The sequence below is a fragment of the Chanodichthys erythropterus genome, chromosome 12, assembly GCF_024489055.1.
Source record: "Chanodichthys erythropterus isolate Z2021 chromosome 12, ASM2448905v1, whole genome shotgun sequence".
Classification (NCBI taxonomy): Eukaryota; Metazoa; Chordata; class Actinopteri; order Cypriniformes; family Xenocyprididae; genus Chanodichthys; species Chanodichthys erythropterus.
This window is the reverse complement of record NC_090232.1, coordinates 20,977,144-21,000,259: the sequence shown is the minus strand read 5'-3', so window position 1 is coordinate 21,000,259 and position 23,116 is coordinate 20,977,144. Positions and strand designations below refer to the sequence as shown.

At 37.4% G+C, this 23,116-nt stretch overlaps 1 protein-coding gene across 4 annotated transcripts in view; it reads left to right on the top strand.

Annotated features, from left to right (window-relative positions):
• The window catches only part of fbxw7 (F-box and WD repeat domain containing 7), a 174,551-nt gene that overhangs the window by 77,288 nt on the left and 74,147 nt on the right, over positions 1–23,116 (top strand). The window contains exon 1 of one of the 4 annotated variants that reach the window (XM_067402887.1): positions 17,395–17,774. The exons of 2 other annotated variants lie outside the window; for them this stretch is intronic. In XM_067402887.1, coding sequence (XP_067258988.1) covers positions 17,550–17,774 — 225 coding nt within the window. In that variant the 5' untranslated portion in view covers positions 17,395–17,549. Of the gene's footprint in view, positions 1–17,394; positions 17,775–23,116 lie in introns of those variants that run through there. One more of the 4 variants, XM_067402890.1, reaches the window with a different exon arrangement.

Below are 23,116 nucleotides of genomic sequence, written 5' to 3'. Positions count from 1 at the left end.
TCATTTTTAGTTTTATTTTGGTTACACGTGCAGCCATTTTTATTCATTTTAATTTGACTTTTTAAAAATAAGTATTAGCTTTTCATCAACTCTCAAATCCCCTGCTGTTCCCTCACAAACCCCCAGTTTGGAAAGTTAAAGGAATGATTTCAGCTAAAAAATGAAAATCTTGTTCATTTACTCACCCTCATGTTGTTCTAGATATCAAATGGGTCGGATTGTCTACTTTATACAGTTTTGTGGAAAAAGTCATGTCTGGACTCGTCCATGCCTGAGGTTTTAAACAGCAGGCTTGTATTTTATGTAGCAAGCTGCCTGTTATTACTTGTCATTGACCTCCATATGAAAGCGTTTTTAACTATTAGATTAGGTTGGTGGTTCCTGTCAAATTCAACATCTGTATGAAGACGTATTTTGATGCTGATGGGGCAGACCCATAATTCCACTCTGATTGGTCAAAAGGAACGTCACTGATTCTCCAGTCAATGGTTGTAATTCTGCAATCACCATTATTATTGATACGTTTCTGTGGATCTGAGACATTTGGCCCAGTTTTTTTTGGCAGCAGTAGTTGATCACCAAATGTAAACATCAGAGACATAAACATTCACTCCAGTAATGTGTGTGTGTGTGTGTGTGTTTGGCAAGCCATTTTGTATACACAATCAGTTTCATTCAAACGTGTATTTTATTAGTCAGCTTGAATCCAAATAGAGATTGGGTCTGTTTATTAGCAAAGAGGAAATGCAAATGAGCGGAGATAGAGAAGAGCGAGGGGAGGGAATGCAAGAGCGCACAGACCCTCCTCATCCTCATGATGTCGACACGCTTGTCATCGCGCTGACAGAAGACGACCTGCAAATCCTTTCACCGTTTCTTTCTGTGACTGAGCCGAGTCTCTCTGAGCTGCCATGGGGAATCGCAGTATGAAGAAGGTCGCACTGTTACTGGTGAGTGAATCTCCAGAGAACATCTTATCACATCTGTGTGTGGAGAGCGTCTCATCCGCCTTTTCAAAGCGCTGTTTCTCGGATGAGAACACTGTTTATCTGATTGAGGCAGTCACAGCAGGGCTGAAGTTCGCAAAGCAGTGATGTCTGGACTGTGTCTTTTCAAAAGGACATCAAGGTTTTTTAACAACAAATTGGCTCAATCTAGTGAGCCGCCTGACTCATTAAAGATGAGGTCAAGATGGTTGACTAGCTGACATTGCTGAGTATTAGATTGTAAACTGTTTTTTAGTAGTGGTGTTTTAGTTGTTGAAGGTATTCTGTGCTTTAGCTGAAAGCACAATGGGTTTCAAACTGGTCTCTAGGCACACTAGGGGGCAGCAAGAGGATGCAATGGGGTCTAAAGAAAAGTTTGGAAATAAATGTAGTAGTAATAATACTAATAATTAAAAATATAATTTGAAATACTAGTCGAAAATATTGAGATTAAGCAAGTAAGTAATTTATTTTTATAGTTTATTATTCACAATCTTTAATGTCTTCTGTTAACTTAATCAAAAAGTAAATATTAGGAAATTTGTAAATTTCCTAATTATTCCAGATTATAGAATGTAAATATTTTCCAGATGATATTTTACCATTAAAAATGGTATACAATAAATGAAGAAATTAAATATATATATATATATAAGTGTACTATAAAAAACTGAGCTGAAGAAAGTGCCTCCATCCACATCCATCCATCATAAACATACTCCACACGGCTCCGGGCGGTTAATGAAGTCCTTCTGAAGCGAAGCGATGCATTTTTGTGAAGAAAATATCCATAACAAGTTATGAAGTAAAATATCTAGCTTCCACCAGACTGCATTCCGTATTCAACTTACGGGGAATTTATTTTTTTATTTTAAGTTTTTTTTTTATAAAGTATATTGTAAAGTTTGATCAAAATATATGATTATATATATTAATATAATCCTTCTGAGCAGAAACGGGTGAAACAGCCTAATTATTCAGGGCTTCCTTAAAGGTTATCTAAGTGATCCGGAGTGGAGTAACTTCCTGTTGATGTTCGAAGTGTTGTCAAACAAAACAGAGGCTAGCTAGACCCTCCCTCCGCCTCCTCCTTCCCTCCCATCCGTGCTTCCTGAAACAGTCATGAACGCGCATTTAAAATTATTCTTGACGGTTATTGGCTGGAGCGTGTTTATTATGATTCGTGGTCCAGGCTGCACCAGTTTGTTTTTGTTGCCGTTTTCGGAGCTTGTGGCGACTACGTTTTTTGTGTTCAGGGGACAGGCAGCTAGCAGATAGTGAGATGTTTGCTGTATGCGAGAAAAAACGGAACTGGTGTCGCATTTTTCCATAAGTTGAATAGGGAATGCATAGGATGTAACGTAAGCTTTTTTAACTTTGAGATTTACACTCTCTTCATAAGTTAAATACAGAAGGAAGCTAGACATTTTACTTCATAACTTGTTGAAGCTTGGGGTAATTTTCATTTGAAAGTGAATTAATCCTTTTAAAGGCAGCAAATAGTTTTAACAATAAAAAATTTAAATATAATTTTAATAAACATCTTTACCATTTTTTTATTTTTTTATTTTTTTGGTCTAGTGTGAGTTAAGCCGGGGACACACCTAACGATTAGCTGAAACATTCTAAGACTGAACTGAACATACATTCCGATCGTTTCCTTCGACTGGAGCCGATTTATATACTCACACATGGAATTTGAACACCAACTGTAATCGCAGACTGAATGCAACTGGCTCTGACTGGACGCGTTTGAGCGCTATCAGACATAAGTATCTATTTACATTCATAATCGGCCTTACAATCCTTAAGTGTGTGCACGGCTTTAGGTTGCATTTACATTACATGGTTCTAGTGACCCAATACAAGAAAAAGCACATGGATTCCGATATTCTCAAATCAGTTTCAGGCCTCATTCATATGTGGAAAATAACATGCATTTGCATCTGCCATGTAAGCTGACAGGTTAGATGTTCCCATCAATGCAAGTCGTATGTCATTGAAAAAGCGACTGGAAAATGTCAACTCGGGTGGACACCAACCTCAGTGATTACAACAGCGATCATTGCTACATCTCCCAGGCTTCAACAAGGGCTCTTTTTTCCTCTGCCTTAAGAGACCAATGTTTTGCTGACCTTTAACATTTGACATTGCAAATCGCCATGTATTTACTTCCTTTCTGATCCAAGTTTTCCTGGGTCAGTACTTCTACCCTGAATTGTTTCGCCAAGTGTATGCAGATATGGGTCACTTTTAAAAGAAGTAAGCTGGTCATCAAAAAAGTTGGATATAGTCAACAAATCAGAATTGGGCATCAAGACCTGCAGTGTAAATGCGGCCTTAAAGACTTAATGATACAGAGCACATCTGTGGCTGGTGTCCTACTCCCCTTGGCTAGGGTGAAGATTTCATTAAGAACGTGAAAAGGAATGCTGAACCTTTGTAAATTAGGTCATTCTAAAATGTTTTCCTTGAGGAAATGTTGTTCCAGCGTGTTTTATCCCTGTTTGGGAATTATGCATTCAGGGCATTTAATAGTAATATCATAGTGTTTGCATTAAGCTGATTGAATGATTGAATTCCCTCATGCAGTGTTAGACAACAGAATAAAGAAGTGAAATAGCAGTTCTGCAGAACTTTCTCATCTGACATCATTGTCTAAAGTTAGAGTCTTGAACTCAAAGTCCCCATGAACTGGAAGTTGCAAATGAATTTTCTCCAGTGTTTTGATGTAATTTCAAGTGAAACGGAATATTGAATAGAGGGCAGGGTTTTACTTTAGCGCTCTTCCTCTCCATCTCTGGCTCATAGCAGACGAACAGTTGGAGGGGAGTGGTTTAAGCGTTTTCAACCCAAGCCGTCAAACTGACGTCATCAGAGAAGAAACGACATTCCAGACCGGAAGTAACTTGTCAGATTTTGATTAAAGATTACCATGACAAACTTTTTTTTTTTTCTTCTGTGTATTAACTTGCACGTATTAATTGTTCACCACAAGACTAGTAATATGCACTAACAAAGTAAATGGGGTCAATTTTGATTTCATGACAACTTTAAAAGTGGGTTTTGTCACGTAACTTTAACTATTACTAATAGTTTTTTATTTAACATAATTTTTTGGTAGATGCAATGTTGTTGTTTTTTTTCTTTCGTTTATTTCAGTGAGGAAAAACAGCTGTGAAAGCTTGTCTTTAACAAGTGACTTTGCATTTTGAAAATTGCTTAGCTGGTTACAAAATGTTTCTGAGCACCTGTGTTAAAATGGCTGCCTTATTAAGCACTTTAAAAATGTTTGGCATGCCTTTTGACAGATGTAGACAGGCTCCAAAATTTTTATTTTTTTAATATGCCAGGGAATGGTGAAGGAATTTACTGACCTTATTTTATTTTATTTTATTTTATTTTATTTTATTTTATTTTATTTTATTTTATTTTATTTTATTTTATTTTTTATTTTATTTTATTTTATTTTATTTTATTTATATTTTTTTTATTTGTTATGTTTTATTTTGTTTGTTTTTTGTTTTTGTTGTTTTGTTTTGTATTTTATTTTTGTTTTGTTTTATATTTTAATTTATTATTTTTAAAATTTTTACTACTGAAGGAAACCGTTTGAAAATGGAGCTGAGTGAGCACTGTCTTTTGATTTTTCCATACTGCTAATTCCCAGCTATCTGCTCAAAGTTTATGGACTTTTTGTGCTTTAAAGAAATAGTTACTAATTATGCAGAAACCCGGTGAGTGCCAGCTGTTCCCAGTTGTTCATGGTTTATGTAATATGTAAGGTGTAATTAGCTCAAAGATTTTGTGGCATGTGAACCATGAGCCTCTTCAGATCTGTGCTGAACCGTAGCCATGGGTTTTTTGGATTCAAACAGACTATTGAATCAGGCAATGGATAAACAATCTGAAAAATGGAACAAGCTGGAAGAAAATGCCCAAAAGGCATTCCTTAAATTAAGTCATTAATTAAACATGAACTAATTAGAAATATATATTTTCCCTTACCTCCCCACAAAACGTTTTTCCTCTCCTTTTTGCGAAGCTGATATCATTTGGGCATGCACAGAAAATTCTTTGAATCCTCAGAGTAAATTGATGATTTTAAAGTGTGCAACACTGTTTAAATGATAAATACAATTTGATTTTAGTGTGGCTAAAACAAGCTGCTTTCACTCACATTTTCTCTTTAAAGCTGTTGCCGTCTGAGGTTAATTTAGGGAATTTTAATGACAGCCGATTAATTGGCTTTGAAGCCTACTATCCTCTGAAGTTCTTGCAGTGTAGGTCACATTCCTGCATGTACATACTTCTACGACAGCTGTCTGATGATAAACCAATAGGAGTACAGCAATTGATGTGTGTTTGTGAGAGAAGGAAAGACATTCATCTTCAAATGTTGATGTTCGCTTGTCTATACAATATCAAGTCGTATAGACTGGCATGAGGAAATATACACTTGGCTAAAGGCGATTGTTTGAAGACTTTGTCCCCATCAGACAACCACATTAAGAGTGCCAAGTGTATTCAAACAGCCTGTGTGGGTTCACAGATGGTCTTCAAAGAAGGGAAGATGAAATGGACGTGTTGTGTCTAGTAAGTTGATGTTAAGCCTTTGCTGTCGTCAAGTGAAGTTAGAGGTAGGCATAATCGCTCTCTGATTTCAAAAAGTGATTGCGGCATCAAAAGCTCCACTTTTTTTTTTTTTTCTTTTTTTTATGAATAAATCTGGTCTCAGACTTGTTTACAGAGGCATGAAACACTTGCTGCCATCCTGTATGTTCAGAACCACTCAAGGGCTGTGTACATGGTGTTTACTGTGTTATTCACACTGGAGAAGTCATGCTAGATCTACTGTATTTGCAGGTGTTGCTGGGTATTTCTGGATATGTCTTTGGCATTGAATTCTGGGATTGGGAAAATTACTACAATTATTGTCAGCTTTGACATCAGAAATGGGCTGAAAATGGGCATTTGGCTATCAAGACAACATAACATCATAAGTGACCCTATTTATTGTCATTTTAAGTGTTCTTGGTCTTAACAAATCCAATCTTATCCCAGTGGATAAAATTAAGTCATTGTCAAAATTAAGTTATTGTTGAATATACAAATTCTAATGTTTATTTGCATCTGAAACTCTATTAAAAAAAAAGAAAAGAAAAAAAAGTGTTGTGCTTCATTTGGTCTTAGGACGGTATACTGCAATTTGAGGAGAGTGCCCTTTTAATCTAGTATACATGTTATGTGACCAATGACTAAAATTTAAAATGGGACTGTCCCAATTTTTCCACCCCTTTTCACTTTTCAAGCTTTACATTCAAATGCAGGAAATACTATTACAAGTACAAAATGTTAATGCAAATACTTATTAAAATTGTTGTCACATTCTATTCTATTCTATTCCATTCTATAGAATAACACAAGATGCATCACTCACATTGTTTTGAATGGGAGAAAGTGCAACACGCAATATGGTAGAATAAGTCCCGCCTTCTAAATAAGAGCCAATCACCGATTTGGTAAAGTCATCGCATCACTGCAGCTGCCAGTAGAAGCTCTGGTTCCTATAGGAACAGTCAGACGCTTGCTTCCTATAGAGACGCGCACTTAGGACTGCGCATGCGCATTAGCTTGATCCAGCCTGAAAAATACTGTTATTTTTGTAATGATGTGAGCATTTAGAAACCCAATTTATGAGACCGTTGTTGTCAGATTTCATTGGTGATTTCAAATATTAAATTTAATCGAAAGCTTGACAAACAGCTTTGGAGAATTTGATGTTTCCCCATTCAAAGAGATAGGAGCTGCACTTGCATGCCTGAGAGGTGTTTCAAGATGGCCGCCGAGTGAAATGACTTGTCTTAAAGGGACTTTGGTATTATTCCTTTTTATATGGCAATTTATAAAATATTAATAATATGCAGCAAAATAGTTAAATGATACTGTGCTTTTTATTCATCATTTTTATTTGAAATGTAAATCTTTCACTATCTCCTGATTCACCTTACCCCTTGACCTGACACAGCCCATAGCCATTTTTTTTTTATTTTTGTTGTTTTGTTTTATACACTTTCTTCTACTTTTTGTTAATAGAAACCATCATTCAATACAATTTAGTGTATAAGCATTATAATTTCTACTTAAGGACAGCTTAAGTGTAAAGTGGCACATCTTACCCCACCTTCTATATGACACAAGTAAACTGTAGATTTCAGGTAGGCCAAGAAGCACAAATACCTACTTTCCCCTTGTCCCCAGGTGAGAGCAGGAAAGCACTGGCACTTTCCCGCTCTGGGATCATCTGACTGGCACCATCTGTCAGGCTCGGAGCCTGAAGCAGCTACATCACAGGAAGAGCACTCTGAATGTTTCATATGAACGTCTCATTATATATGCCCTTTCTTGGGACACAACACCACACAGTCATATGGCACAACTCTGTCTAAACCACTGTCTCTTTTACTGCAGTATATTTTTGTAGCGTGAAACGAAGCATGAGGTCAAGCTTGTGTAGAGCTGTCTATGTGTCCAATTCTTTGATCTAGATCAGTACAATGCGTATAGACTAGTCCTTTGTTCTTATTTTAACAGTGCACTAAAACAGCTTGTATATACTTATACTTCTGTACTTACTTAACTTGTAAATCGTTATCCTATTTACATATGCATCAGACTGACTTCTTTGGATTTTGGATTGTGCTTAAGTTGGTTCAACATTTTGCAACATGAACTTTTCAGTTTGACGATGGTGTCAAGGTAAAAATAGCTTCTTTCAAAAATGGGTCTCAAACGTGTTTAAACACATCTCAAGACCTCTGTGTTCTGTTCTGTTGAGTTATATCCCTCAGTCTGGCTGTTTAAAAAAGGAAAAACACATCCTGTGTGAACACCCCCCAATCCTCTCTGGGGTATTGAGTGCTGCCCCGGACTGAAAGTCAGTGGCCTTGCTTACACCTGGTGTTAAAATGCATTTTGTTCGATCGGATCACAAGTACAGTAGATGACGCTAAATACAGGTGTAAATGGGATCTAAAACATTGAGCTTGTCCACTTTCAACCACTTCCAGAGGTAGTTGAAAACATACCTGTTTGAACAGCAACGTCTACTCCCCGCCTACTGACCTAATGTTTAAACGTTATAAGAAGCGCACTAGCCAGATGGGATTTATACTTTGTCGACTGAAGATCCAAGTTTGGTTTGAAGATGAAAAACATACCAAACACAATGTTCTCTTACCATTCCTGATTTCTAAACCGTACTCGGCGCATTCGGTGTGGTCTTGTGGCTATCAGACCAGAAACGAAAGCTGCTGCTGCTCTCCAGATGCTTTTCTGTCACCCATATGTAAATCGAATGAGCTTATTTTGCCACCCATAAACCTCCCCTCAAAGAAATCAGGACAGAAGTGGTTGAAAGTGAACAAAAGAGACTGATTAAAACACCAGGTGCAAGTTGACCAAAATGCATCTTAAAGGATTAGTCCACTTTAAAATAAAATTTTCCTGATAATTTACTCATCCCCCATGTCATCCAAGATGTCTTTCTTTTGTCAGTCAAAAAGAAATGTAAGGTTTTTGATCAAAACATTCCAGTATTACGGAACGAACACTGCGCCAGTTTGTATTTTTTTCAAAAATGACCAATCGTTTCTCTAGATGAGACCCTTATTCCTCGTCTGGGATCATGTAGAACGCTTTGAAGCTGCACTGAAACTGTCATTTTGACCTTCAACCGTTTGGAGGCCATTGAAGTCCACTATAAGGGGACTTCAATGGCCTATTGTTATTACATTAACACATAAATTACATTATTGTTAATGTAATTCATTTTTCCAGGAGCTCATTGCTTCTACCTTCAGTTAAACTGCTAACAGTGATTGTAAATTAATTGCCTAAATTATTACATTATTTGCTAACTGCATTCTTTAAATTGTAATGTTGACATGCATTCTCTGTAAAGCTGCTTTGAAATGATGATGTGAATTGATTTGAATATAAGGAGAATAATCCTGGAATGTTTTCATCAAAAACCTTAACTTCTTTTCGACTGACGAAAGAAAGACATGAACATCTTGGATGACATGGGGGTGAGTAAATTATCAGGAAAATTTTATTTAAAAGTGGACTTATCCTTTAATACCAGGAGTAAACGGGGCCAGTGTGACAGCAACAGTGACGCAAATTTCTTTATGATGCCGTAATCAACCACAAAATTAAAAATGAGGCACTTTTTTAAAAGAAATAACCATACAAAGAAAGTCTGATCAGATTTGAAAGGACATGAGGGTTAAAGGTGCATTAAGCAATTTCTGAGAAAATGCTGTTGAACATCTAAACAATTTTGTGGATATTTGGTCGATGTCTGTTCTGTGTATGTGCTGAAAATTTTTATTTTTTTTCCTGGCTGTGTAAACAGAATAAAATATCAAAGTGGATAGGACTGATCCACTGAGTACTAGGGGTATATATGCTTATGATGGGGGAGGAGAGAGCGTGAGCAAGCGAGACATTTGTAGGACTGTTGAAAGCGAGATAGCTGAGATATTACCAATGAGGAAAAGGTCAGAGGAATATAATTGGAAGAAGAGGTTACGATCAGGCAAGAATTGGGACCCATGTTAATATTAGAAAAGCTTTCTGGAGCTGGATCACTAGCTGTTAGTCATTGCCTGTTGCATAGCGTGTTCGTTATTTTGTGGGTGGAGCATTGAAGGGAGGGGTGTGTTTGTTTAGGTGTCGGTTTCAAATATCAACAGTGTTTTGCAGAAATTGCTTGCTGTGCCTTTAATAAATAAGAGTTTTCATTTTTTTGGTCAACGATTCCTGTTAATGGTACAATATTTAACTTAAATTATATAATGTAGATTTCTATGTAGTTCTTTTATATGAAACTCAAATAATAAGTTTGCATTGAGTTTCATTTCATGATCAGGAGTGCTAACTGACTGAATGTGACTGATTTGACAGCAGCGCTCATTAATTTAACCTGTTCCTGCTCACGCTTGTGGAGGCGGACTGTCACACTGTCAGGGAAGCTGCGTTTGGCTCGTTGGCATGTCGTGCGGTACAGGCGTCGTATGTAGAGCTGTGAATTACCGCCGAGGGTGTGTGGGTTTAAGACATATCATTGAGCGCTGACACTGTGTCATGAAAGATTCTGCGCTGAGCTCCAATCACGTGCTAAACATGTTCATGTACATGAGCATATTGTGCAATTAATGTTTTCTTATAGTTTCTCATTTTCAGATTAAATGTTTTCAAATGTACTTTATTGTATTTCAGCAACAGTTTTGATTTACTTTTGTATTAGAGTTGAGATTATTCCACCAAAGTTGTCTTGACACAAACGTCCATTTTAACATCCCTGACTAAAACTGATGCATATTTGTTGTCTCGTGTGTGTTTGTGTTGAGAGAGAACAGGCAGTAATGGACACCTGTCCTCTGGGACACTGTTAGGTGAAGCTGAGTCAGAGGTCATGTGAAGCCTCAGTTGTCTCTTGTGCACTAATTAGGTTGAAAAATTCTCCTGCATTTAGTTTTTTTTTTTTTTTTTTTTTTTCTGAGAGGTTTTCACTGAGGATGCTTAAAAAGTTGGTAAATATCTCAAGTGAGGTATAATTTTACCATCATCCAGAAGATTCTCTTGTTCTCTTGTGAAGTGTTCAGTCATGAAAGTCTGTGTGGGTCTGTCATTGTGTGCTCAATGGGGTTGTTTTATTCTTCTGGATGAAGCATGGTAGTATCATTCATATTTATAGTTTTGATCGTTTGACTACTTTAGAGCAGTTTTCAGGCTAGAGCACTGATTCATGTACTCCAAACTCTTCTTCAAGGATCTGAGTGTCATTCACCAGACAGAACTGAAGGAACTAACATGAGGTTTACACACCCACAACCTCATGCATCTATAATCTACAGCACTCTGCTGTCTTATTTGAATATTTGGCTTTTTTATATTCAGTGTTAGGGTTGTTTATAAAGGACCATGATCTCATCTTCTATCAAAAGATTGTGAGTTCCAACCCCATTCCTATAATTAATTAGGCAAAAGCCTGAATGGTTAATCTTGTGAACAAAATGAAATGTCACGTTTCACTCCAAAATCAAAAGAAAACTTTTATATAAAATGTTTAAATTATTATTTTAATAATCTTTATTTTTTCAAACAAATTTATTTCTTAGCATTAAAGGTACAATTTGTAAGATATTTGCAGTAAAATATCCAAAAACCACTAGGCTAGTGTTATATATTTTGTCCAGCTGATTACTAACAATATCTCTAATGTTTTCAACTACTTGTAAATCATGAGAAAATTCCCATTCTAAACAGTGACACGGGGCAGTGCAGTCGCCTGTCAATGACGTCAGTTGCCCTTTGTTACCGCCTTTACTGACGTAGAAACCAATGGGGAAGTAGTGTCTAGCGTCCAGCAAACCACTAGCTTGCTTCAAGCAGTTCCTTATTTACTTCTTGCACGTTTTATGGTGGATTTTATGGAACATAATTACTGTTTACCATCTGCCGCTTGTTCTGTCGACAAGGACAGCTCCCGTAAACGTAAGCGTACGGGCCAACCAAACGACCCAAGAAGAGTTTGGGACAAGAGGAGAGAAAGAGGATCAATATCGGTGTTGCATTTTCTAGATGGAGAGAGCTTCGCAACAAACTTCACCTAGAAAGAGATGCCGATCTCGCTTGTGTTTTACTCGACAGGTGAGTTGTTTTGATTCATATCTTTACAGAAAACGTATGCCATTATAACAATCAACACGATTAGTATTATGGGGCAAACACGCCAAACGCGGGGCATCGCGTCTCTAGACCCGCGCGAGGACGCGTCTGATCCATAGTCTGATCGCGTCTCTGCATTAACATTAAACACAACATTTATAAAATTTAAGCTCATCCGTTAAATCCATGATTTACCTTTCCGTCTGATTGATGGCCGTCAGCGGTTGGGTAGAAGACAACAAATCCATCATTCCACGCACCTTCTTAGCGTCATCAAACCACGCGTTTTTGTTTTGGTAGTGCGCCCTCTAGTGGCAGGTCCTACAACCTGTACCTTTAAGCCACTTTTAGCACTATATTACTCCACCTCCCCAAATTCTCAGTAGCCTACATGTCTTTGTGATGTTCATCATATATTAAAAACATGTTAGTTCATTTGGAATTGAACTACATCTTAGGGTTGTTCAATTCCAGGTACAGATGCTAACAATCAAGTACTTGCGGAATTGTCTCTCAGTTCTATTAATTGTCACTGTACTGCCGTGGTCTTTTACTTACATATATGGTAAATTTGGAGTACATTTATATGCCAGTCTTTACCTCAGGACTGAAGTGAGGACATCAGGAGTGCTCTGGATGGGCAGATGACTCCTTCCTCTCTACCTCGCCTCTGTTTCCTGTGTGGCAGAACTTTCTTGTGAGAGCCCTTCAAAACGTTGCCTGGCAACCCCCATTATCAGCCCACCCATCTGCTCAAAGAGTCACTGGAGTGTAAAAGTTAGATGATGAACAGGTGAAGAGTGACTGGACGGTGTTGCAATAAGGAAACCATGCAAATTTTTTTGGGATAACGAATTGAGGCAGGCTTTACCAATATTTTACATTTTATGACACCAACCTAAGAGAATTCGGGGACTGACATGTTACTGCATTTCTAAATCCATGTCCCTTATTTGGCATGGTTATCTTCTGTCAAAATGTTCATCATTTTCATGCAGTTCCACTCTTAATCACATGAGGCCGCCAAAGACTCAAAGTTTAAATTCGAGTTGTGCTTTGATCATCTGATTCTACATCAGGTATTTCCTGTGAAGATTGCCATATTAACATGAATGAATCTCTAACAACTTTCCTGGGAGAAGGCGCAGTTGCAGCTACGCAGCAACAATCCCAGGCCTCTTGGTTAATTAGTCATTTCCAGGTTTCAGCCAGCTGTGACAACATCCTCAAATGTCAGAGCTCATTCAGGCTACAGTCAAACTGCAGCTTAATGTGGACCAGATCTGTATTTATTTATTTTTTTTCTCTCATCATATTTTTTTAACTGCAGAAATCTAAATCTGATAGTTTGTTTCATGTGTATGACTTTTATATTTAGAAATATGACCATTTTTCTATATATAGAAAAATACAAAGAAGCCTCAGACAGCATGTGATTCCAACATATACACAGAGTTACAAAAAAAAAGTCATGGCGAGTATTCACGCAAACTTTATCTGTTATGTCTTAAAGGGCACCTATTGGGCACCTGTTATGCCCCTTTTTACAAGATTTAAAATAAGGCTCTGATGTCCCCAGAGTGTGTGTGAAGTTTTAACTCAAAATACCCCACAGATAATTTTTATAGCATGTTAAAATTGGGGGTGAGAAAAAACACGCTTTTGAGTGTGTGTCTTTGCATGCCTAAGAGGGCGGAGCTTCAAGAGCTCATTCTCCAGTGTCAGGAGTCGGGATCTAGTAAGAGCTGTAAGAGCCCCTGGCTTCAAGGTGTACTGGTGACTACTGCTAGAGACTGCGGTCTTTAGAGTCCTTGTTAGCGCACCCATGCAGGGAGACGCTGGTTCGAATCCCGCTTGGAGTGGGCTGGGTAGGACCGGTTACATTTGGTGCCGTGACCCGATTGGGAGTGAGGTTTAGGGGGGTGAGTGTAATGGAGGCCAGCTAGTAAGAGCTGTGTGAGTAAACCTCACTCCCCTGGCCTTGTTAGCACACCCGCCTCCCATGCCAGAGACAGCGGTTCGAATCCCGCTGGGTATGGTTCGATCGGTTACATGAGCAACAACCTAAAAGTGGTTCAACAGTCATATCTAGGTCCAAACCCTTAAACTTTTCAACAATATAGCAGAACTGCTTGATTTGAGTTTACTGATTTAAGCAACTTTGTTCTTTGCTCTTAATAAAAACTGTGTAGAAAGAAAATGTGATTTAAATCCTACTCAAACTATTCTTAGATCTTTGACAAAAACTTACAATGGTTTTATGAACAACCAAGTGTTCAATGTCCTTGCAAACTGCCCATGTGGAAAACTCTCATGTTAGAGCTTCACCCGGAGGATTTCCTTTTGTTCTAAATGTACTATTGTCATAAAACTTTGTCCCTAAAGAACCTTGTGAAGAACTTTTTTCCCTCAAGCAGCTTAAGCATAAATGATTCATGAGCATTTGAAATTTTAATCGCTCATTCGGTTGTTTTACTCGTAAAGGAGTTGACTAGTTTTTGGCCTGGTCTGTGTGTGAGCACAGATACTGTATGTTTTGTCATAGTCTGTCTCACACACATGTTTAATAATTCTATTTTAGTGCTGTATGAATGAAGAAGAATGTGTGTGTGATGCATTTCTTTTATCTCTGTAAGAACAATTTTGTATTTCTTTTTTTTTTTTGTATTTCTTTATTAGTAGAATGCAAGTGGACAACTTACTGCAAAATTTTATTTTAAACTAAAATAGATTTATTTATATTTTCATAGTCACCTAAATTCCCCTCAACTCTATGTGCATATCCTCATTTGATGTCGTCATCATCATCAGTGGTTTTTCATTTCTGTCAGACGAGCAGTGCTTGCTTCTGTCGTGAGTCTGGTGCCATATAGGTGTCATGCGAAGTGCTGTGAATTACTGCTTGCTGGAGTGACGGTTCATCAGGGCAGTGAAGGGAAACTGGTAACACTTTTTAGTTTGGGAATCCAGTTCTCACTATTAAAAAGTTGCTTATTAGCTTGCTTATTACTTGCATATTGGTTGGTTATTAGTACTTTTTTATAAGCACATATTAATGTCTATTTCTGCATGAACATATTCTACAGCTCTTAATCCTACCCCATACCTAAACTTAACCATTACAATAACTACCTTACTAACTATTAATAAGCAGTAAATTAGGAGTTTGAGGCTAAAGTTGTAGTTAATAGTGAATGTGTTGACTGGGAAAAAGTGTGACCGGAAAACTTGGGCTTTGTGTGTATGTGTATTAATGTACTTTTTGAAAGTGTATGGAGAGTTGGGTCTTATCACGTGGTCTGCTTTTCAAGACATTTGTGACCTCAAGAATGTCTCATTCGAGCCCTCATATTTTTTTTCTATCTTTTGCGGAATGCAAAATATTTGAAGAATATGTTGGTTTTTGTCCATACAATGAAAGTCAGTGGGGTCTAAAGTTTTAAGGTCCAATAATGTCATGAAGTATATAAGCACAAAAGTAATCAATTGTTTTGTTTTTTTTCCCCTCTAAAGTGATGATCACTTTGTATGATGAAGAGAGAACAGATTATATAATTGGTAATTGGTCAATGGATAAATCAAATATGGTGACATAGCATCAAACCCCTTAAGTGCATGTAATTTTATCATTTTATTTCAGCTTTATTTCAATTAATGAAAATTATTTAATAGTTTTAGTTTATAACAACACTGCAAACCACTGGAGTTTTATGGACCGCTTTTATCATACTTTTTTTGGCGCTTGAACTTGACTCCATTGACTTGTATTATGGACAACAAAAAGCTTCTTCAAATATTTATTTATTTTTGTGTGTGTTAAGCAGAAGGAAAAATATATATGGGTCATTTTTAGGTAAAATATTACGATGATGTGGGAATTCACTTTTTTTCCCTTGGATTTAGGTTTTATTTTCTCAAAAGTAGCCCATGTTTTTCTTTGTGTGAAGTTGTGGTTTGATCTGTTTTTGATCTCCTAAATGAAAATTCCCTTTACTTCATTTCCAGACCCTAGTTTTTTCCCCCAACAGCCCTAGAGAGGCTATATTTAAAAAGCGACGGGCATGCAGAATAAAGGATTCCTCCTAACAGAAGGCTGTGCCTGACATTCTGCAGGAGCCAGGGTTAAATCCCTTGCATTTCTGGCATTCCCAGCAATTACCTTGTGCCAGTCATGCTAACGGGCCGAGGCTCAGCAGTGCACATACGGCACATAGTTGTGCGCCATAAGATTAGGTGAAGGCTTATGTGGGTCTGTATGAAGTGAGAGGACAGAAGCTTTTGGGTTTCCAGGGCAGGGCTATAAATGAGATCTGCCCTCTCGGGTCAGTTTGACTCGAGTAAACCTTGTGGCTCTGCATCATAGGACCGCTTTATATTCCACAAATATACATTGTACTAGAGAAATTGTTCAAATTGAGGCCCTAGAACAGAAATGCTCAAGGGCTGCTAAAATGTAGGGATTGATGTGTATCGGTATTTTAGTGTTACACTGACCCTACTTCACTATCTCAAACACCAAACCCTAAATGTACTTTTCTCCAATTAACCCTTGAAGTGGGCTTAGGTGTGTAATATTCTTTATGGTATAAAAAGTAAAGTAGTTTTGCAGGCCTGTTGAATTTACTGGTTGAATCAGAATATTCATACTTCTCTATTATATAGACTAAGAACAGTATATGTGAAAATCATAACAGTATTCATAACAGACAAGGCAAATGGTGTCTGTCTAACCTACTACTTCCAGAGAATTAAAAAGACAGAATATCTTAAAATAATGTCAAGAAGTCTCATATTTCTATTGTGTTGTCATTGTGGGTTTCATGATGTAAAAAACAGAGATTGCAACATCATGAAAGAATGACTGTTATGATTGGTTCTGTTAATGAATAATTCAAAAAGTCAATCTCTAAAGTTATTCGTTCATATCAGTCAGATGAATTTTTCACTGAATGAACTCACTAAATCAGTTAGAGTTTAGTTCAGTTAGTTCAGTTACTGAATCAACATCTCACTCACTCACTCACTGAACTGTAAGTTATTATTTTCTACAAAAGTTTTGTGTGCGTAAGGATTGTGAAACTAAAATCATGTTGTTACTGACTGCTAATGTGACTATATATATGAAAGATGGACTTGGGCACCCCTGCTGCATAACAGATTTCTGGAGGAAACAATTATTTACAAGCCTTTCAGATGTTCAGTTGTCATACCATCGACTGCTGTCAGTCTACTAATGGCTATTTTAAAACAGTGACTCTTAAACCGTTAAAAAACTGTTTAAATATGTGCTTTGGCTGTATGCTCAACCTTCTTTTATTAGGCATGCTGATTTTAACTTAGTAATTCTATCTGTCTGTTTATAATGTAATATTTCACAATGTTGGCAGTCGTTAGTCCATAATTTTCCTTTGGTCCATACTCAAGTGGAAGTTGTCGTCTAATCAAACTTGGTGTTTTACTGTAAAGGTGGAGATGTAAAGTAATATACAGTATGTCTATATCTGATGTGAATCTCAGAGGGTACATTGCTCCATGGTGGGCTAGTGGAATAGATTCCTATGCTTGTGTGCTTGGGTGGGGGCAGTCCAGTACAGGACAGCTGCTCATGGGCCCAACAGTCTCACTGATGACATCAGACCCTCTGATATTTTAAAAGGGGCCACAATCCAGGGCAGCGAACTTGGTGTGGACTCTTAGAGCCGTCTCTTTAAAACTCAAAAACATTCTAGTGAGTTGGCTTCTAGGGAAATTCAGTGATTCAGCCACTGACCAAAATCCCACAAATTTGCCTCTTCTGGGATATGACCTACTAGCCCTGGGTTGGCAATGCTGCGGCATTGCCCCATTCCCCGTTTCTCGTCATCCAGCCCGAGGAGAAAGATGACCAAGTCCTCGGGCAAGGAGAAGGCACCCCAGGCTCTCCCGGCGAGCCAGGCACTGGATCTGGCTGACCACAAGGAGGTCACCAAGGAGCCTATACCCCCACAGAAAGTCCTCAAGATCTTCAGCATCAACATCATAGCTCAAAGCCTGCCCTTCTGTCGCAGACGGGTGAGTCCCAGGAGTCTACACACGACTATGCCCTAAAGCATGCCTATTTTAATGCCATTTGCTTTGGTCAGGAATTAATAGTTCACTTTACTACATGAATATTTATAGTCCTGTCGGGATGTTTGTTTACTTGTGTAAATGAGCAGATGTTGTATTCTTGGTCAGAAATGTGTATTTATCACACTTGAGGTGACATCTTTCTGTACTGGGCATTTTAAAACTACACTATTTTGCTTTAAATATGTAGATCTGGAATAATACCAGTTTATACCCATTCTTTACTAGAAAATATATATTTACTTGACACCTTCGGTTTATGCATGTAAGTTTTCGTAACTGTTCCCCAGGAAATTTCAGACATAGTATTGTGCTTTTGGATTTTGAATAGAATCAGTGCTCTCTGGTGCTGTTTAAAATGCATCGGCAACTGCTGGGATTGTGAGTCATCTTTCAACCTTCAGCCTCCCTGTCGTTCTTAAACCAACAATAGCAGTAATTGCTTGGGCACAGTCAGGAGACTCAATATAGCAGCGCCGGCTTGAGCATGTCATACTGCCACATTGATGTCATTTTAGTGCTTCATGTATTATTCAGTGAAGTCGCTTAGGGACATTAGCAAAAGGGTGTGCTTTAGTGAAATAAAATCATATTGACCAAAACAGATACGAGAATATAAAAAGAGAGAACTTTATACTCGTTTATCGGAATCATCTGTTTTTTTTGGCTGTGTTCAAAAGAAAATGGTGTCCATTTATGTTTGTGTATCTTATTTCTCATGATTTCCTTAGTCGCCACTAAGATTCCATCCGGTGACCTTAAAAAGACTTGCCTGGGAGTTCCTATTTTTAACCCTGCCCAGATCCAGAGAAAATGTATTGATTGGTTAGGAAAGCAGCTGCTCACTGGTCTATGGAACGTCCTACCAATCCCATAATACAGTGACACGTGTGCTGCATAGTCAAAGCGGGAGCGGCCGGAAAGACATACATGACAACTCTGTTCATGGAGAACTCATTGCAATGTTACACCTCGCCAACTGGCTTAAGTTTGACTCATGACCTTCCGGTATCAGCCATTTCGTTAAAAAACTTGTTGGGAAATAAGGGCATTGGGATACAGCAAACGAACATGTTTGCGTTTTCAAGTGGGTTAGCGGAAGACAACGAGGAAAGTAATTTTCCTCGTCACTAAATCATAGTTTGAGAAACTTCTTTTTATAGACATTTCCATATATGGTGGCCTCTATTGTAGTCTTGGGTGTCTAATGTCACTGGATTTTACATTTAGCTTCAAGTTATTGCTGTTATTACAGATGCTCTCAACCTTTTTATGCAATTTGTCGAAGTTATATGAATGAAGGCCATTAGTTGTGGATATGATGGATATATGGAGAAAGTGTCTGAAAATACACTACCGTTTAAATGTTTTGGGTCAGTAAGGTTTTTTTTTTGTTTTGTTTGTACTTGTATTCAATAAGGATGCATCAAAAGTAACAGACATTTAATAATTACAAAAGATTTCTATTTCAAACATTGTTCTTTTAAACTTTCTATTCATCATTTCCACAAAAATATTAAGCAGAACAACTGTTTTCAACATATAAAAAGAAGAAATGTTTCTGGATGACCAAATCAGCATATTCAAATGATTTCTGAAGGATCATTTGACACTGAAGAGTGAAGACTGGAGTAATGATGCTGAAAACTCGGTGTTGCCATCACAGAAGTTATATTTTAAAATAAATATTAATATATTATTTACTTTTAGCTATTTTAAAAAGTGATATTTCACAACATTAGTGTTTTACTAGATTTTTGGTCAAAGAAATGCAGCCTGGTGAGCATAAGAAAAAAAAAAAAAAAAAAAAAAAAACTTTACAATATCAACCCCAAACCTTTAAATGCTTGTGTTAGGAAGGGGGTCCCTAAAAAGGAAATCATTATATTTGGAGGTCTGACATTTTGAAAACCCTTGGAATAGAGAATACTGAATCTGGCTGTGTATCAATTACCCATGGTAATCTATTCATTTAAAAGACTACCAGTAAGTGAAAACAGAATATGTCTTACCCAATCATTTATGATGAAACCTTGCAGTATTTGCCATCACATTGTTCAATGCTTAATTTCTCACCCACCACCAATGTTCTCAAGAGATTGTGGATGTGGTGGGAACCAAACAAATGATAGCGAAGCCAGCAAGCCAAATAAAACAGTCTGTATCACTGATGTGCACATGTTCCTTCCAGAAGATTAACTTCCGGAAACATTCCTCTTGTGGCTTGCCTTTGTTCTTGAGGAGTGGCGTTCAGAATTAATGCTGTCCCTTCACTTTCTACTTTCCTTGTAAAGTCAGGCCTCCACTGAGACTGCAGAGTCTCTTGAATCGAAAGGAGGAAGAGAAAAGAGCAAAAATAGATCTAAACCTCAACATCACAAAACAGGCATCCCCATGCCTCGCCAAATGAGCAGCTGGTTTAGACACCACCTTGCAGAAGTGACTTGAGATCCACCAGCTGGCCCCAGTGAATGAAATTGCTTGAATATCTCATGGTCCCCATAGACCAATATAAGATCCCTGAAACTTTGTTCAGCAGGTTTTGCAGACTCCACTGAGCATAAAGAAGCTGCTGCTTTTATCATTGTAGAAAGGAAATAACAAAAATGTCCTACAGGGATGAAACTTAGGATAAAAATGTTTGTTCATATCCAAAAAATTAGTAAGTCCTTGTATGTACTTAGTTTCATGACAAAAAAAAACAAAACAACAAAAAAAGTTATCTCCATTTTAACTTTTTTTTTTTTTTTTTTTTTTTTTTTTTTTTTTAGCCATTACTTTTGTGCCATCTTAGAGACCCTATTATGAATAGCTGGCAACTGAGTTTCCAATGAAGACATGCTGAGGAGACAAAACTTTATTTTTCCCAGGCCTGGTATAGAAGTCAGCTGTTTCTGAAAAGACCCCCAGGAAATGAACTTGAGTTTTCACGCCAGAGCACTTGGATGCGTATTGCTTTTCTGTTCCGGATCTGCTTTGCCAGTTGGGTAAAGTGATCCGGTCCTGCCCATCAGTGCTATGCCACTGCCATGGTCACCATCGAGCCATTTGCTACTTGAGCTCTTACCTTTGGCCTGTAAGTCTCACTATGCTTTCTTTAAAGCGGTAGTTTACCCAATAGTGAAAATCATTTATTGACCCTCATGTCATTCAAACAGTGATAATTTGATGTGATTTGGAAAAACTGATTTAAAAGTTGCTGCAAATCCAACATTTTCAATGAATTTTTTTTTTTTTTTTTTTCTCCCTTCCACTGAAAATATAACCACATACGGGTTTGGAATGACAAGGGTAGCTAATGAATTCAAATTTTGGATCAACTGTCCCTTTAAAGGGATAGTTCACCCAAAAAGGAAAATTCTGTCATCAATTACTCACCCTCATGTCGTTCGTAACACTTTCGTTCATCTTTGAAACACAAATGAAGATCTTTATGATGTAATCTGAGAGCTTACCACTTTGATGCTTCAGAAAGTTCGTAAAGAGATCATTAAAAAATCCATATGAACTGAGCGGTTCAGTCCAGATTTTCTAGAGACTCTATCACTTTATATGATGAAGAGTTTAAATTAGGCTTTTATTCACATATAAACATTGATCAGCAAATATAAAGAGAAGCTTAACTGAACCCACGTGACACATGAGAACAAACCTCAATGGTCCTTATGGAAACCGAAACGTGCTGCTTAACACACGGGAATAAAACCTCATTGGTTCTCGAACATCAAGTGAAAATGCTTTCGTTTACCACAACTGATGTGTTAGTTGATGAATGTTTATATGTGAGTAAAAGCCTATCGTATAAAGCGATTATGTCTCTTCAGAAAATTGACTAAACAGCTCAATTCATATAGATTAGTTTTATCTCACTATGAACTTTTTGAATCGTCAAAGTGGTAGTTGCGTGTGTCAGTGGAGGGACAGAAAGCTCTCAGATTTCATCAAAAAGAGCTTCATTTGTGTTCCGAAGATGAGTAAAAGTCTTGTGAGGGTGAGTAATGACAGAATTTTCAGTTTTGGGTAAACTTTCCCTTTAACTTCCTTAACCCATTCAAGCACTGGGGTTTCTAAATATTGATGTGGGTAATAAAGTGAAAATTTTCTTACAGTGGAGTCATGGTGATCTGGCATTTTACTCCTTTTTCAGTGACCACATAAAACAATCTCCTTTAGCTTGACGCAGTCTCCTTTATGTTCTGATTGTGCAAGACTTTCTGTGTGTTTAAGTGAGCCATGTGCTAACAATATCTCACACAAGAGCACCGGCAGCACATACAAACAAATTTAAGTGTGGTAAATGTTACATGCTGTACAGTTCAGGCTTTTTTTAAGCTCTGGCTTTGAGGGTTGTCAGTGCACTTGGATTTGTTGTGAAGTGTTTGTGTTTCTATGCACTGTGGTTAGTTTGGGGGCTTTATTTTTAATGGAGACAAGATGGTGCTTGTCATGTCTCATTTGGAAAAACCCTACGACCTTCCTTTTTTGGATGTCAATAAAATTGATCACAACATTTTGATGCTCATACTTGCTCACCAGATTACTTGCCAAGGTGTGCGCACACATCTTTAGAGTTGCCTCAGCTTGCAGACTATAGTGTACATCTGTAGTGCTGCCTTCACAGGAAATTATTTCCTATACCTGTTAATTGTTTTGTATTGTCAGTCTTTTCTAAGCTAAGGACATTTGTTGACTACACTACAAGCTATTAACAAAGTACTATAGAAAGTTAAAGGGACAGTATCTTTTTTAATATATCCAAAATGATCTAACTTGTGTATGCACTCAAAATAGTTTATACCATCTCAGCAGCATTGAAGGGGATTAAAGTGTTCACCCCAAAATAATAATAAAAAAAAAAAGTCATTTATTCCACTTCATGACCCACATTCTTCTGCAGAACACAAGATGACTCTACTAAAAAAATAATGGTTTGGTGAATTCAGTGTGTTGGCACTATACATTTTGACATGCTGATCATTTTCCAGATGCACCATTTCCAGGTGAATTGTTCCTTATATCCTAATTAGGACAGGATATAGTACTTGCTCACCCTGGGTAAATTTAGCTCATTTGGTGGGAATTTATGGGGTATAATTTATATTATAAATCTGTTAGTTCCTGTCCTTAATTCTGATTGGGCAATAGCTGTGTTTTATTCATGATAAAACACAGCTATGACCACTTCACCCAACGGTTCTGTGTATCACTACACAACACCCTTAGCAACGTAAACTGTATGTTCTCAATTGATATTGTTCATTGAAGCTTACTGTATTATGTAGAAG